Source organism: Phytophthora cinnamomi (genome assembly GCF_018691715.1).
Source record: "Phytophthora cinnamomi strain GKB4 chromosome Unknown Contig0, whole genome shotgun sequence".
In the NCBI taxonomy this organism is placed as follows: Eukaryota; Oomycota; class Peronosporomycetes; order Peronosporales; family Peronosporaceae; genus Phytophthora; species Phytophthora cinnamomi.
The window spans coordinates 568,743-581,007 of NW_027150933.1; the positions used below are offsets into that span (position 1 = coordinate 568,743).

At 56.5% G+C, this 12,265-nt stretch overlaps 4 protein-coding genes across 4 annotated transcripts; 2 read left to right on the forward strand and 2 right to left on the reverse strand.

Moving 5' to 3' along the window:
• Positions 1–942: 942 nt before the first annotated feature.
• IUM83_01813 (Trafficking protein particle complex subunit 8) lies at positions 943–3,536 on the forward strand (the record flags this gene model as incomplete). The annotated part of the gene is made up of 3 exons (XM_067925693.1): positions 943–2,323; positions 2,399–3,333; positions 3,531–3,536. 3 exons carry the CDS (start codon positions 943–945, stop codon positions 3,534–3,536), a joined length of 2,322 nt encoding a protein of 773 aa, XP_067801065.1.
• Positions 3,537–4,200: 664 nt separating this feature from the next.
• Positions 4,201–5,175, forward strand: IUM83_01814 (Trafficking protein particle complex subunit 8; the record flags this gene model as incomplete). Its single annotated transcript, XM_067925694.1, has 1 exon — positions 4,201–5,175. The coding sequence occupies one exon, from the start codon at positions 4,201–4,203 to the stop codon at positions 5,173–5,175; it is 975 nt and encodes a 324-aa protein (XP_067801070.1).
• A 2,275-nt stretch (positions 5,176–7,450) lies between these two features.
• Positions 7,451–8,248, reverse strand: IUM83_01815 (coatomer protein; the record flags this gene model as incomplete). The annotated part of the gene is made up of 3 exons (XM_067925695.1): positions 7,451–7,472; positions 7,550–7,792; positions 7,866–8,248. 3 exons carry the CDS (start codon positions 8,246–8,248, stop codon positions 7,451–7,453), a joined length of 648 nt encoding a protein of 215 aa, XP_067801071.1.
• A 222-nt stretch (positions 8,249–8,470) lies between these two features.
• On the reverse strand, positions 8,471–12,205 carry IUM83_01816 (Coatomer subunit alpha-1; the record flags this gene model as incomplete). Its single annotated transcript, XM_067925696.1, has 1 exon — positions 8,471–12,205. The coding sequence occupies one exon, from the start codon at positions 12,203–12,205 to the stop codon at positions 8,471–8,473; it is 3,735 nt and encodes a 1,244-aa protein (XP_067800688.1).
• Between the last annotated feature and the right edge of the window lie 60 nt (positions 12,206–12,265).

Sequence of the window (12,265 nt, forward strand, 5' to 3'; positions counted from 1 at the left end):
ATGTGGATATTTCTAGGGTTAAGTGTGGCCGAACCACGTCTGGGCCCACCGCGTAGCTCCCGTCAAGACCCGCCCAGGGGATCGCAAGTAGGGGAACAACACACGCCCTCCCGACGCGTTCCGAGCGTCGAGTGATCCGGGATCAAGGACTTGGGTTCTGGAATCACTGGGGTTTTAACCTGCGATTCTTGGATCTGAGTTTGCGATTTCTGGAAGGTGCGTCACCACACGTGCATGCCGGCAATCTTCAATCTCAGCAGGCAGACCAGTTTGAGCTCCGTCGCTGAGCTTCGGAGCTCGTCGAGCAGAAGTTTAGCCCGCACGGTTGGTTGAACTTCGTCTTGACAACTTGATGTGAGCAGGCGGGGTGGCGGGGGTCGTGGTGGCAAGGTCTTCTTGTGCTTGGGGGCATCTTGCAAATTGCGGAATGAGCGCTACGAGCGCATGGCAGCTTCGGCGCCAAAGATTTTCTAATCAGTGTCACCGATTTCCTTTCAGTGAACTGCAATATTTCACGAAGGCACCGAGGCTCCGTGACGAGACACAACTGTCAAACTTCGCGCAATTCCGCTTTAATACCACTTCCATTTATGCCTTCCGCGACGAGGCGCAACCTCAGCTTACACTTATCCTTGTGCTCCAAATCGCTTTAACACCATTCCCAAGCGAGGCTGTCGCAGCTTCAAGCACCGGAGGTTCGAGAAGAAGACAAGCGCGTACGTATGTTAGTCTGATAAAAAAAATCGGATCCACAGTTAGTCTTACAATACAACGAAGTAGGCCCATCAGTACACTCCTAGGTAACGTTAGAATTCGATGGCGACGCTCATGTTGCAAATTACAAATATTGGTCCTTGATGTACAAAAATTGCGACTTGTATCGGAATAGACACACGAATCTGACGGCAATTCCTGACTTGGCCCCCTCGGACGCAGACCGCCATGGAGTTCATGGAGAGCTGGGTGCAGGACACGTTCGCGCCCGTGGTGCTCACGTGCTCGACGTCCGAGGCGGAGCGCATCGCGCAGAAGAACAACCTGTCCCTCGCCGACCTGCTGAACGGCTTCGCGCGCCTGGAGGACGCCGACACGCCGCTGCGCTCCGTGACGCACCCGATCCAGCTCGCGCGCTTCAACTTCCGCTTCCTGTCGGCCAGCCAGTTCCACCCGCTCGGGCTCAATGAGGGCACCGAGCAGCTCAACGCCAGCATCAAGCGCCACCCGCCGCCGCACAGCGCCGCGTCCGCCGTGGAGCTCGACATCCCGCGCGTCACCAGCGTCGACGACGTGCCCACGTACCTCCGTGTGGTCGGGGCCGACCCCGACGCAGAGGGCAGCAACGACCCCATGCCCTGGTACCGCTCCTTCAAGCACACGCTCATGGACACCTACCGCTGCGAAGAGTACAGTCTGCTGTGCCATCCCGTGGCCATGCTGGTGGTCGTGAGCTCCACGGACCCGAACCCACGCCACAGCTTCGAGGAGCTCACGGCGCCCAAGAATCTCCCGGCGCCGTTCCAGCAAGGACTGTACGACGCCATGTTGGTGCCCAAGTTCTACGTGGTGGTGCACGATGTGCTGGAGACCGAGGGCACGTCCATCGATCCGGACGCGATCTTGCGCAGTTTGAACATTACCACGGTGAACGGAACGGTGCTGAGGATCAACTCGCTGCCCGTGGAGGAGGCGCCGGTGCCCTCGCAATTCGCGACGGTGTGGACGGAGAACCCGTATGTGAGACCCCCGCTGTTCCCGCACGAAATGGAGACGTTCCCGCAAGTGAGTGATGGAGTGGGGACTTTATTGTCCAGAGATGATGTGGCCCAGATCAAGGCGTTCGTGCGGGATTTCGGGCTGCGGTTCCTGTTGTCGTCGCTTGAAGGAAGAATTTTCCAGTTGAACGAGGTGGTGTCGGCAATGAAGAAGGGTGTGAAAAACGTGTTCAAATCGTGGCTGCGTAAGCCGAAGGACTTGCGTCCATCCAACGCAGCTGCTTTAGGTGGAGTTACGTACAAATGCGACTCGATTGAGTCGCAGACTCGTCTGCTGGCCGATACAGCTTTCCTGGTGAGAGATTACGAGCTTGCGCTGCAGATGTATCGTTTGGTGCGTGACGACTTCAAATCTGACAAGTCCGTGTTCCATTGCGCGAACGTCAACGAGATGATCGCAATCTGCTTGCTTCTGACAAAGGGGTCGCCTATGCAAATGACAAATGCTCTGGACTCAGCTAATGCTATCTACGCTAAGACACCATCCCCATTAACCCAGAGGTTGGCTATCCGTACGGCGGTCATTGCTGGTGAGATCTACCACACCTTGAGTAAGTCCGGGTTGTTTACAGATTATATGGACAACGCGTCTGCTGCTTTGATTCGGGGCTCCACGATGGAGCAAGGGGTCTGTGCTGCGGTCCTTATGGAGCGTGCAGCTCTTTGTGACCTCCGGGCTCGACTGCCAAAGTTCCGCAAGTACGGTTTCCGAATGGTGATGGCTGGACACGTATACGATTCGCTTGGACATGAGCAGCACTCTGCGAGGTGCTACTCTTTGGCACGAGCTATCTATGACTGCAGTGGCTGGTTTCTTGTTGAAGATCATATCAACTTTATGCTTGCACAACAAGCCAATAAGCTGGACGATCGCATGGCCTCCATTAACCTATTTCTTAAGCTAATCGGCACAGGCCGCAACTCAGCGAGTCAGCAGGAAGCTATGCTGTACGATTTTGGTCTGATGGTCAAGGATTTCCTCGCGACAGATGCGTCCCCGTCCTCATGTTCTCGGGGTGGACCCGCTTTGATACAGAATGGAGATGGTAGCGCTAAGAAACTTCTTGTGAGGGACTTGTGCATGCCTGAGCTGGATGACAAGTCAACTGTCGTGTTCGCGTCGACCAATGCATTTGGTATCGATCGCTCTATCGATGGCAATCACTCGGAAGCGGAGACTTGGCAAGAATTGGGCGAACATGTTGACAAGCAAAACCGCCTGCACCAATATGTTACGTGTGCTGGTACTGATGAAACCAAAAGTTGGTTTGCGCCTTCGCACCTGTATGCCGGCTATCGCAACAAGAAGAATGCTGCGATTCAAAAACCTGAAAACTACGTGTTGGGAGAACAGATTTATGTGGAATTTGTGATGAAGAACGCGCTTTCCTGTGCTGTTGATGTTGAAGACATCCACTTGTTTGGAAAGTTTGAGACCATTGATGACAACAAGGAGACCTTTGATGTTCCTGAAAACCGAGACCCTGGAGAGCAGCGGATTGTCATTGATAGTGTAAACCTCCAGCTGTTGCCGTGTAGTGAAGAGCGGGTCCGCCTTGCGGTGTGTCCAAAAATCCGGGGGAAGTTGAATTTGACGGGTGTCCACTGGTCGATATGTGGTGGAGATGTCCAAGGCGAGCACGCGTTTGATATACCTGGCCCTCTATTGCAAGACACAAGAGCTCACCGGGAAGCTCGGGCTCGTGCACCGAACATGAGCTTAATCGCCAACGTGGTTGAGTCTATGCCATGGCTTAGTGTTAAGATTGAAGATGTTCCCGCTGAGGCGTTTGTTGGCGAACTCGTCAAGCTGAAGGTTATGCTTGTCAACTCAGGAACTGCTGCTCTTGCTGGTCTCCAGGCTTGTTGTAAGGATTTGTTGTTGTGTGCATCGGGAACGGGAAGTGCAGAAGAGCTGTGCGGATATATCGGTGCCAGTGGTCACGTTGTCGACTTGAGCGATGTCGTTCTTGCTCCAGGAGAAAGAAAAGAAGTGACACTGTGGGCGCGAGGGTTGGTTCCTGGGCGGCGTCATTCAGCCCTCCTATTCAAGTACAAGTCGTCGACGGCAGGAGAAATTCATGCCAAATCCTTGTCGCGCACCGTGAAAATAAGGCTGGATCTAGACTTGCTGCCTTGTGTAGATGTGTCTTACTCAATCGAGCCAAGCTTTGGCGCCAGCGGCGAATACCTTCTCGGTATTACTGTATCAAACCAACGCGGCGACCACGAGATGACTGGGCCGGTGGCTGGCGTGGTTCGGCTGGAGGAGCTTCTATGCGTAAGCAACACGTGGGCGATTGAAAGACTAGCAAAACCGTCGGTACAGAATGCAGCAAGTGTTCGAGATTCATTGCATCTTGGGTTTTTCGAGGCAAGCACAAGCTACTTCCGCGTGGTTCGCCGACTCGATACTGACACCTCCGACATGTGCAAGATGCTGCTGAACCCTGAGCAAAGCACGACAGAATTTTCAACGAACTTGCCTGTTGAGCAGTTTTTGTGTCTCGAAAATGCAGCAGAGCTCGTGCGCGTAGGGGGTGCAGGAGGTGGTGACGCAGGTGAAGGAAAGCGCGGTGGTGGATTCCGTACGATTCAAAGCGTGAGACGAGAGAACAAGGCTCTGAAAAGCGCTGCTGGTGACGACGCATATGAGCCGAAACCTCAACAAGAGCCACAGCCGACCTCGAAAGGCGCATTGCTATCCCACCCGGACATCGATGGTCATCTCGTGCTTGTGTGGTCGACTAATTGCAGCTCGTCGTACAGTGAGAAGGTTGCTGGGGTAGCACCCCACCGGGCTATTGGCCAGACCAATCTGACATCCGTGAAAATCCGCCCGCCTGTCCAGGAAAGTTCGTGCCCGTTAACTGTGACTCTCACCTACAATGACACCGTTGAGCTGCGTAGCTCCACATACCCTGGATCTACATCGGGACTGAGCATCGCCGAATTAGACATCATGATGCAGGTGTGCAACGACTCGACACCAAGTTCGGCACCACTCGATGTTACTGTCGAGATGTTGCATCCTGAAGAAGCTCAAGCCTCACTTCCTAACTCTGCGAGTTTGACCAAGTTACACTCGATTTCATACTCCGGGGCTTCTCCACCCCATGGCGCGCCTCCGCGCTTCTTTTGGACTGGAGTCACCAAGAAGAAGGTAGCACGCTTCTCACCTAACAGCCGGGTAGCGATCAACCTGAAGGCATGCTTCATGGCGCCGGGTGTCTACAACTTGAACCGCTTCCGGTTCGTCGTGCAATCAGCGACGTCCAATGGCCAGCCACCTGATGTATTCATGCTTCCTGCCGAGTACCTTGTGTATGTGGAGAGCCCAGGAGCATCACTTGGGTCTGAAGTCAACCAAACGATCAACGAGCTGCTTGTCCGAGTGCCATAAGTAAAACGACACATGATCGATCGCAGGAGGTAGATGTAGTAAAAGGTTAATCTTTAGTGTACCTGCTGAAAGGAACGAAACTATACTCCTTGTACCTACTACTGTGGGCACTACTTAGCAGGTGAAGTTGTCGGTTGTTCATGCCGCCATCAACCGTTTGTACTTCTGCTCGATGAGGCGGACCTCCTCGTCTTCTGAGTCGGACAACGAGCATTCTGGAGCCTCGCGCGAAAACTTGATGCGAGGTATGCAGAAACTGTGGAAGTCTAATGGTGGAGTCGTAAAGCAGCCACCGTGGTGGTCGACAAAGCCTCCGACCTTGCGAAGGTAAGCGTCAGGAGGTAGGAGCCGTTCAACGGCAGAGCGATTGCCGCCACTGACATTGACATCACGATCTTCGCTAGATGCCACGCTTGTTTTGTCGCCTTCTCTGGTAGCTTCCTCACCCTCAATGCCACCCAACTCGCTGATTCTGAAATCGCCCGCAGAGCTCATTTCGATTTCACTGCGCCCTTGGCCCACCGGTTCACTGGACGCCCCTGCGTCAGCATCAGCATCTCGTTGTGATGTTGTTCGTGCGCTGCCTGCTGATACCTTCGACTGCTTCAAAACTTCAGCTTGGAGGTCGGTGTGTTTGTCGTATGCTTGCAACTTGCTGATGCTAGTGGGAGAATCGAGCTGTTTTAACCGTTCACCAACAAGGGACGACGATATAGATGATAATTCGGCGTCCACGGATCCGCTGCTAATTGATGACAACTCCAACGAGCTGAGCGACGAATCCTTCTCCTCATCTTCATCGTCACCCTCTCTTTCGCCTGTGTTTTCTTCGGGCGTGTGAATAGAGGACTTGTCCGAGACAGGGTCATCCTCAACTCGCCGTGGTACCGAAACAAGGGACGACTGCAAGCTACGATGACCATTTCCATGCCTACTGAACGTATTGGAGACGTTGGAGACGTCAGCCACAGCTCCGATGCTTGAACTGCTAGCGTCTGAATCGTACCCTGCATCGTTCGGAACATGATACGCTTCTGTTTTGTTGTTGCCCCGTGCTTCGTCTAGAAGGCGTCGCAATTGTGTGATTTGCTCCTGCATTTCATGCAGTTGCCTCTGTTGGTTCTCGAGAATCTGTTGATGCTGAATAGTGAGCAACTGTTGCGTTTTGCAGCAGCTTCGGTAACTACTGCTGTTGTTACCTGACCGACCACGCTGTCGAAGCCTTCCAATATCTTCCGTCTCATTTGGTGCTAATGAATGGTATGATAAGTCTTCTGCGTCCCGTGTACACGTCGCATCATGAAGATTCTCTTCACTGCTTGCATTTGCGTCTACTTCCTCAGGGGCAGTTTCACCGACGAAGGTTGAATTATTTTCTTCCCTGCTAGCTGGAGCGCCTCTCTTTTGAAGGCCGTCGGCTGTTACCGTCCACCCACTCGTTAAGTCTTCGCCTTCTCCATTTTCACTAACAGATTCCATTGGCTGTGCTGCAAAGGATCGTTTTCGAGAATTGGTGTCAGACCTTGTTCTTGCCTCGCTTGATTCAGGATCCGGGGAATCTGAAGAGCGTGGGGCGGTGGGAATTTTAGCTCGGCGCCTAGCTGCTTCCCACTCGCTCGTCGGTGCAACCGAAAGAGTAAGCTCGATATCAGAAGCGAATTTTGATACGCCAACCAAGCAAGATCGTTTGTGGGAATACAGTTCCATGGGAAGTGGTCTTGCAGGCGGCGCTAAGAATTCGGAGTAGCTGCACTCAAAAAAACGCGGCAACAAGCCCATAGCGCCTCCGTCTTCAGGATCACCGGCTGGGTACAGTGCTATCAAAAACGTGTTCTTTGCTGGCCCGACACGCTCTTTAATTGCCTCGGACATGAGGTACCCAATGCACGCGAAATACAAGAACGGATCAGCGAGTTGCCGCCGCGCTGTTTCCTCATCCCAAGCATCGTCAATTTGAACGCCATACACCCAAACGCCAACAAGCGGTTGCTTTAGAACAAGAGGGTCAACTTTCAGCAACGGCACCGCTTTGCGAGTGCGGTCAAGTGTGAGATAACCAGATCGGAGGTTCCCCGTGCGAGTGCTAAACTCGCGTCGAGCTAAGCTTGCAGCCAGCGGCGTCATCAACAACGGCAAATTTCTGACAAGGGAGAACTTGAACAGGACCGGTGACGCAGCGCATTCAAGCTGGAAATCCAATTGTGCTTCGTGTGGCGACGATCGAAACACCAGCAGTTTAGGCTGGAGTTTCGACGCCACGTTGTCCGCGTATTCATCACGATAACTGCTCTGCACCGCTGCAATCGTAGCAGCATATCCCTCCTGCGAAAGTCCAGGGTTGTTCCCATCCGTAACACAATGCACCGGTACACACCAAGCTCCAGCGGCGCGTGCGTCTTCCCTCGTCATCTTCACGCCTTGCAGCACCACCTTCTTCAGTCTTGGCATCGTGGCATCCCCATACAAGTAACACAACACTGCTCCATTGCTCCGCGCGCTCTTCTGCTCCCCGAACAGCCTGTGCACTTCCTTCAAAGCCTCCGCCGTCAAGATAAACTGCGGCAGCACCTGCCCCAACGCCACTCCGATCGGTTCAGCCGACAGTTGACGACGGTCCCTGCGCCATAACGGAAACAAAATCAGCACAAAACTCACCCTTTACCTCCTCCTTCCTCGGCGTAAATCCTTACCACAGCACCGAGCGCGTCACGGGGAACTGGATGGCGTCCAGATGGAGTCGTGGGGTCTGCGCGGCTCTCTCGCTGCGTCGTCTAGGGCCCGCGCTCATGTGCAGCGGTGCTCTGCTGCTCTGCGGCTGGTTGGGGCGGCTGTACGCGCTCATGGAGAGCTGCGCGCGCCCCGAGGGTCTCGCGGTCGGCCGTGGCGTGTCGTCGTCCGTGGTGTCCGAGAAGAAGGCGGAGGCCGGGAACCGACGGCGCGCGCGCCCATCGCTGTCGCTGGCGTCCGCGAGCGTGGGGAGTCGTGTGCGCGGCCGCAGATGCCGCGCAGGCGTGGCGATGGTCTGGTCGCTGTCCTGGAGCTCGTCGTCGAACTGCGCGAAGTGGCGGCGCATTCTGCTTCGGTTGCTACCGGTACGGTACTGTACTGGGCGGTTTGAATTCTGTCGGACAAAGATTTGCGCGCTCAGATTTGAATTCGAATGCGCTCGACAGGGAGTGGCGGAAAAGATCCACGGCGGCTAGGGATTGGACGAAAACAGGATGGGATAATAAAATAGGACCACGCATTGTTTTAGGGACAAACTGCAACTGCAACAGGGTGACCTTGTCCTAACTTACTGAGCCGAGGTGACGACCAGTCCGATGGTCTCCTCACCGACCTTCGAGATGCCGCACACGTCGCACAGCGTGCCCTTGCTCTCCGGGTGGTATGCAGCGGCGCAGTACGGGCAGCGCACGTCCGGCTCGCCCAGGTAGATCGGCGTGAAGTTGCGCGCGTCCAGCACGAACGGCTTCGAGTCCTGGTAGTCCACGGCGTGCTCGTTGCGGGCCTCCTTTTCGGCCTTCTGCAGCACCTTGCGGGCGGTCAGACGCAGCTTCTCGTGGCGCGGGTGCTGCGACACCTCCGGGATCTCCAACAACCGCCGGCAGAACGACGCCGCGGTGATGAAGTTGCCAGCCTTGAACGCGTTCGTCATAGCGATCTTCAGTGTCAGCACCAGGTGCGGCAGCTGCAGCTCGCAGTGCGTGAAGTACGCGCTCAGCTCGATGTTGCGCTTCGGATTGCCCTCCAGCGGCACGGCAGCCACTTCAGTACGGATGCGGCACGCGAGCAGGTACTCGCGGCAGACAGTCAGCAAGCCCTTCACCTTCTCGGCCTCCTCCTTCGAGTCCACAGCCAGGAACGGGATTGCGTGCAGAATCGACTCGCAGTGCGTCTTCACGTCGTCAAACTTGGCGCCAGTGAACGAGCGGTAAGCGTGCTTCAGCTCCTCCACAAGCGCTCCGAACGACACGGCCACGGCAGGCTGGCTCGCGTCATTGCGCTGCAGCCATGCGCGCAGGGGCGGGCAGTTGCCCTGCGTGGGCAGCGAAGCAGCGCCACCCGAGAACACCTGAAGGAACACGGGCTTGAGCGGCTCGAAGTTGATGACACCGATCTGGCGGTGCAGCAACTGCATAGCAGTCTGGAACGAGCCGGCGGCCACGTGATCAGCAGCAAGCGACGAGTTGCGAACCCACTGCACAGCAAGGCTCGTGCCAGCCGTAGGCGCAGCCACGAAACCAGCGTCCGTGCTGAGACCAGCGAAATCGTTCTCCAGAGCTGCCGAATCCATTCCCAGCGACTGGTCATCAATCGTCAGCGAGTCATCCAGGTCGAGGTCACCATCCATACCCCAGGCGTCTCCAGCGGCGTCCAGTGCCAGCTCCATCGACGACTTCCGCGCCGGGCGCTCTTCCACCGAACGACGGCCTCCTTCCGCCTGCTGCGGCTGCAGGCTCCGTTCAGCTTCACGCTTCTCAGCGGCAATGGCATGGTCCTGGATCGTTGGCTCGTTGATCTCCACGAGTGCCCAGTTCTCGTTCTCCAGGCGGCTCACACACGGCGGCGGAGACAGCAGCGAAGGGTTCGGCAGCATCTCACGCGCAAGGAAAGCATCCACATCGAAGTCCGGGTTCGTCTCCTGCAGCACAGCACGGAGGCGCTCCACATGCTCGCCCAGGCCGTGAGTGGCAGCCGTGAGCAGTGCCAGGCCAAACTGGCCAGCAGCTTCCAGGGTCATCACGCGGACCTCGACATCGCCCAGGTAAAGCGCGTTGTGGAAGCGTGCCATGATGTCGTTGCGCACTTCGGCGATCTTGAGCATCTTCTTGAGCTTGTCGCGGTTGCCCGTAACCAGGTAAAGGAAGCTGAGACGCTCAAAGTTCTTCGTGCGCTGATAGGCCATTTCCACAACCTGGATATTACCCTGACGAAGTGCCTCCACTCCCAGCTGGTACCAGCACTTGCTGTCATCTAGCTCGTACGCTGAGTTTAGGGCCACTTCCAGGTTACCGCACGAAATGGCCAGCTTGAAGCGAGTCTTCTCGTCATTGACGAAGTGCAAAGCAACCTCCGGGTAGCCCTTCTTCGTCAGGTACGAAATGATAGCCTGGCCACAAAGTCTCGAGTGACGAACCATACGCATCACTTCAGTGTAGTTCTTCTTGTTCAGCGCGATCTTGAACTCGCACTCCGTCAGATCCACAGCCATAGTGCGCATCTTTGCCTCACGGTCGAGGCAGTAGAGCTTAGAGCCCTCAAGGTGAGTCAGGTACACAGGCACATCCAAAGTACGAATAATACCAGCGTCACCGTTCGTCAGGGAGTATTTGATGTGGTTCAGCGTCGTGTAAACGAAGATCTCAGCAGGGGCGTTCGCCCAGATACCGCTCTTGATGCGCACCGACTCAGTGATGGTGGACAAGTGGTTAAGCTGCTTGTCAGCCAGCACAATAGAGTGCTTGCTGATCAGCGCAACGTACTCATAGTTAGGGCTCCACACCACGTACTTCACGCGCGGGGCCTGGACGTCAGCCAGCACACGACGGCTCTGCGTTTCGTAGAGCACCATCTTGTCGTCAATGTGAAGGAGCACGCGGCCCACCACACCACCGAAGAAGAGACCATCTGCCGTGCCGTTGGGCGGCGTGATCTTCTTGGTCACTTCATTCTGGAAGTTCTTGATCACAATGTGGCGCGACTTGTCCAGAACAGCGAAGCGGTTGCGAGCCACGAAAACGGCAAAGAGGCCGGGTCCACGGCTGGACTCCGACGTGTCGCCGCCCGAGCCCTGGGTGAACGTCACCAGCTCGTACGATCCACCCTCAGCATCGCTCGTCATCAGCACGCTGTTGGTGCCCGAGTTCTGTTCGTACGGGTTGTAGTTCAGGTGGCGCGGGAAGTTGCCCATGCCCGTACCAGCAGTACCCGTACGGCGGACAGCCGCCACAGGCACGTCATTGCCGTTAACGAAGGAGTACATGCGCACGTAGCGCTCCTTGGCGTAATACGCACGGCCCTCGTGGATGTCCATGGCCGGGCGTTCGCGCTCCAGCTTGAAGACAATCATACCGGAGTCGTGGCCAGCAGCTAGCAAGTTCTGCGTAGGGTGAGCCGCCAGCATCCAGAAGCGGTCATTCTCGCGACGGAAGGTCTGCAGTCCCATGCGCTTGGAGATGTCCCACACCCGGATGGAGCGATCCTCACTGTTGGAAATGATGAGCTCGTGGCGCGGGTGGAAGAGCACGCACGAGATGTTGTTGGTGTGTCCGCGCATGGTGTCCACCTCCCACGCCTTCGTCTCGTTCATGCGCCAGAGCTTCACCTGGCGGTCATCGGCGCCGGAGACAATAAGAGGCAGCGTCGGGTGGAAGCTGGCCCAGTTGACGCCGCGGTCGTGGCCTTCCAGCACGTACTTGACGATGGCGTCGCTCGCGCCGAAGATGTCGTGGTTGTTGGAGCGCGACGTGGGGGGCCCCACCATGTCGTCCATGGACGAGGGCGCGCCGCGCACCGTCTTCTTGCGGAGGCCCGTGGTGTCCCAGACCCTGACCGTCTGATCCAGCGACGCGGACACGATGAGGTCGTCCTTCGGGTGGAACTGCGCGCACATGACGTAGTGGTTGTGGCCCGTGAGGATGGACACGCAGGAGCGCGACTGCCAGTTCCAGATGCGGATGGTCTGGTCGTCACTGCAGCTCAGGATCCACGGGTACTCGTGGTGGAACTGCACCGTGCGGATGTAGTCCAGGTGGCCCAGCAGCGTGAACAGGCAGCGGCGCAGCTTGTAGTCCCACACCTTGAGTTTGTAGTCGTCTCCGCCCGACACGAACAGCGGCTGCGTGCGGTGGAAGTCCACGCCGCGCACGGGGCCGTCGTGCTCGTCGAAGCGGTCCAGCAGCGTTCCCATGCGGTAGTCCCATAGCTGGATCACGCCGTTGTGCAGCGACGTGAGGATCCAGGGCCGGCTCACGTGGAACGCCAGCCCCTTCACGCGGTTGCTCTTGGACTCGAACTTGGTCAGCATGGCCGGAGGGGGAGGAGGGGGGGCGGCGCAGGCACCGGCGACGAGGATCTTCCTTCCCTT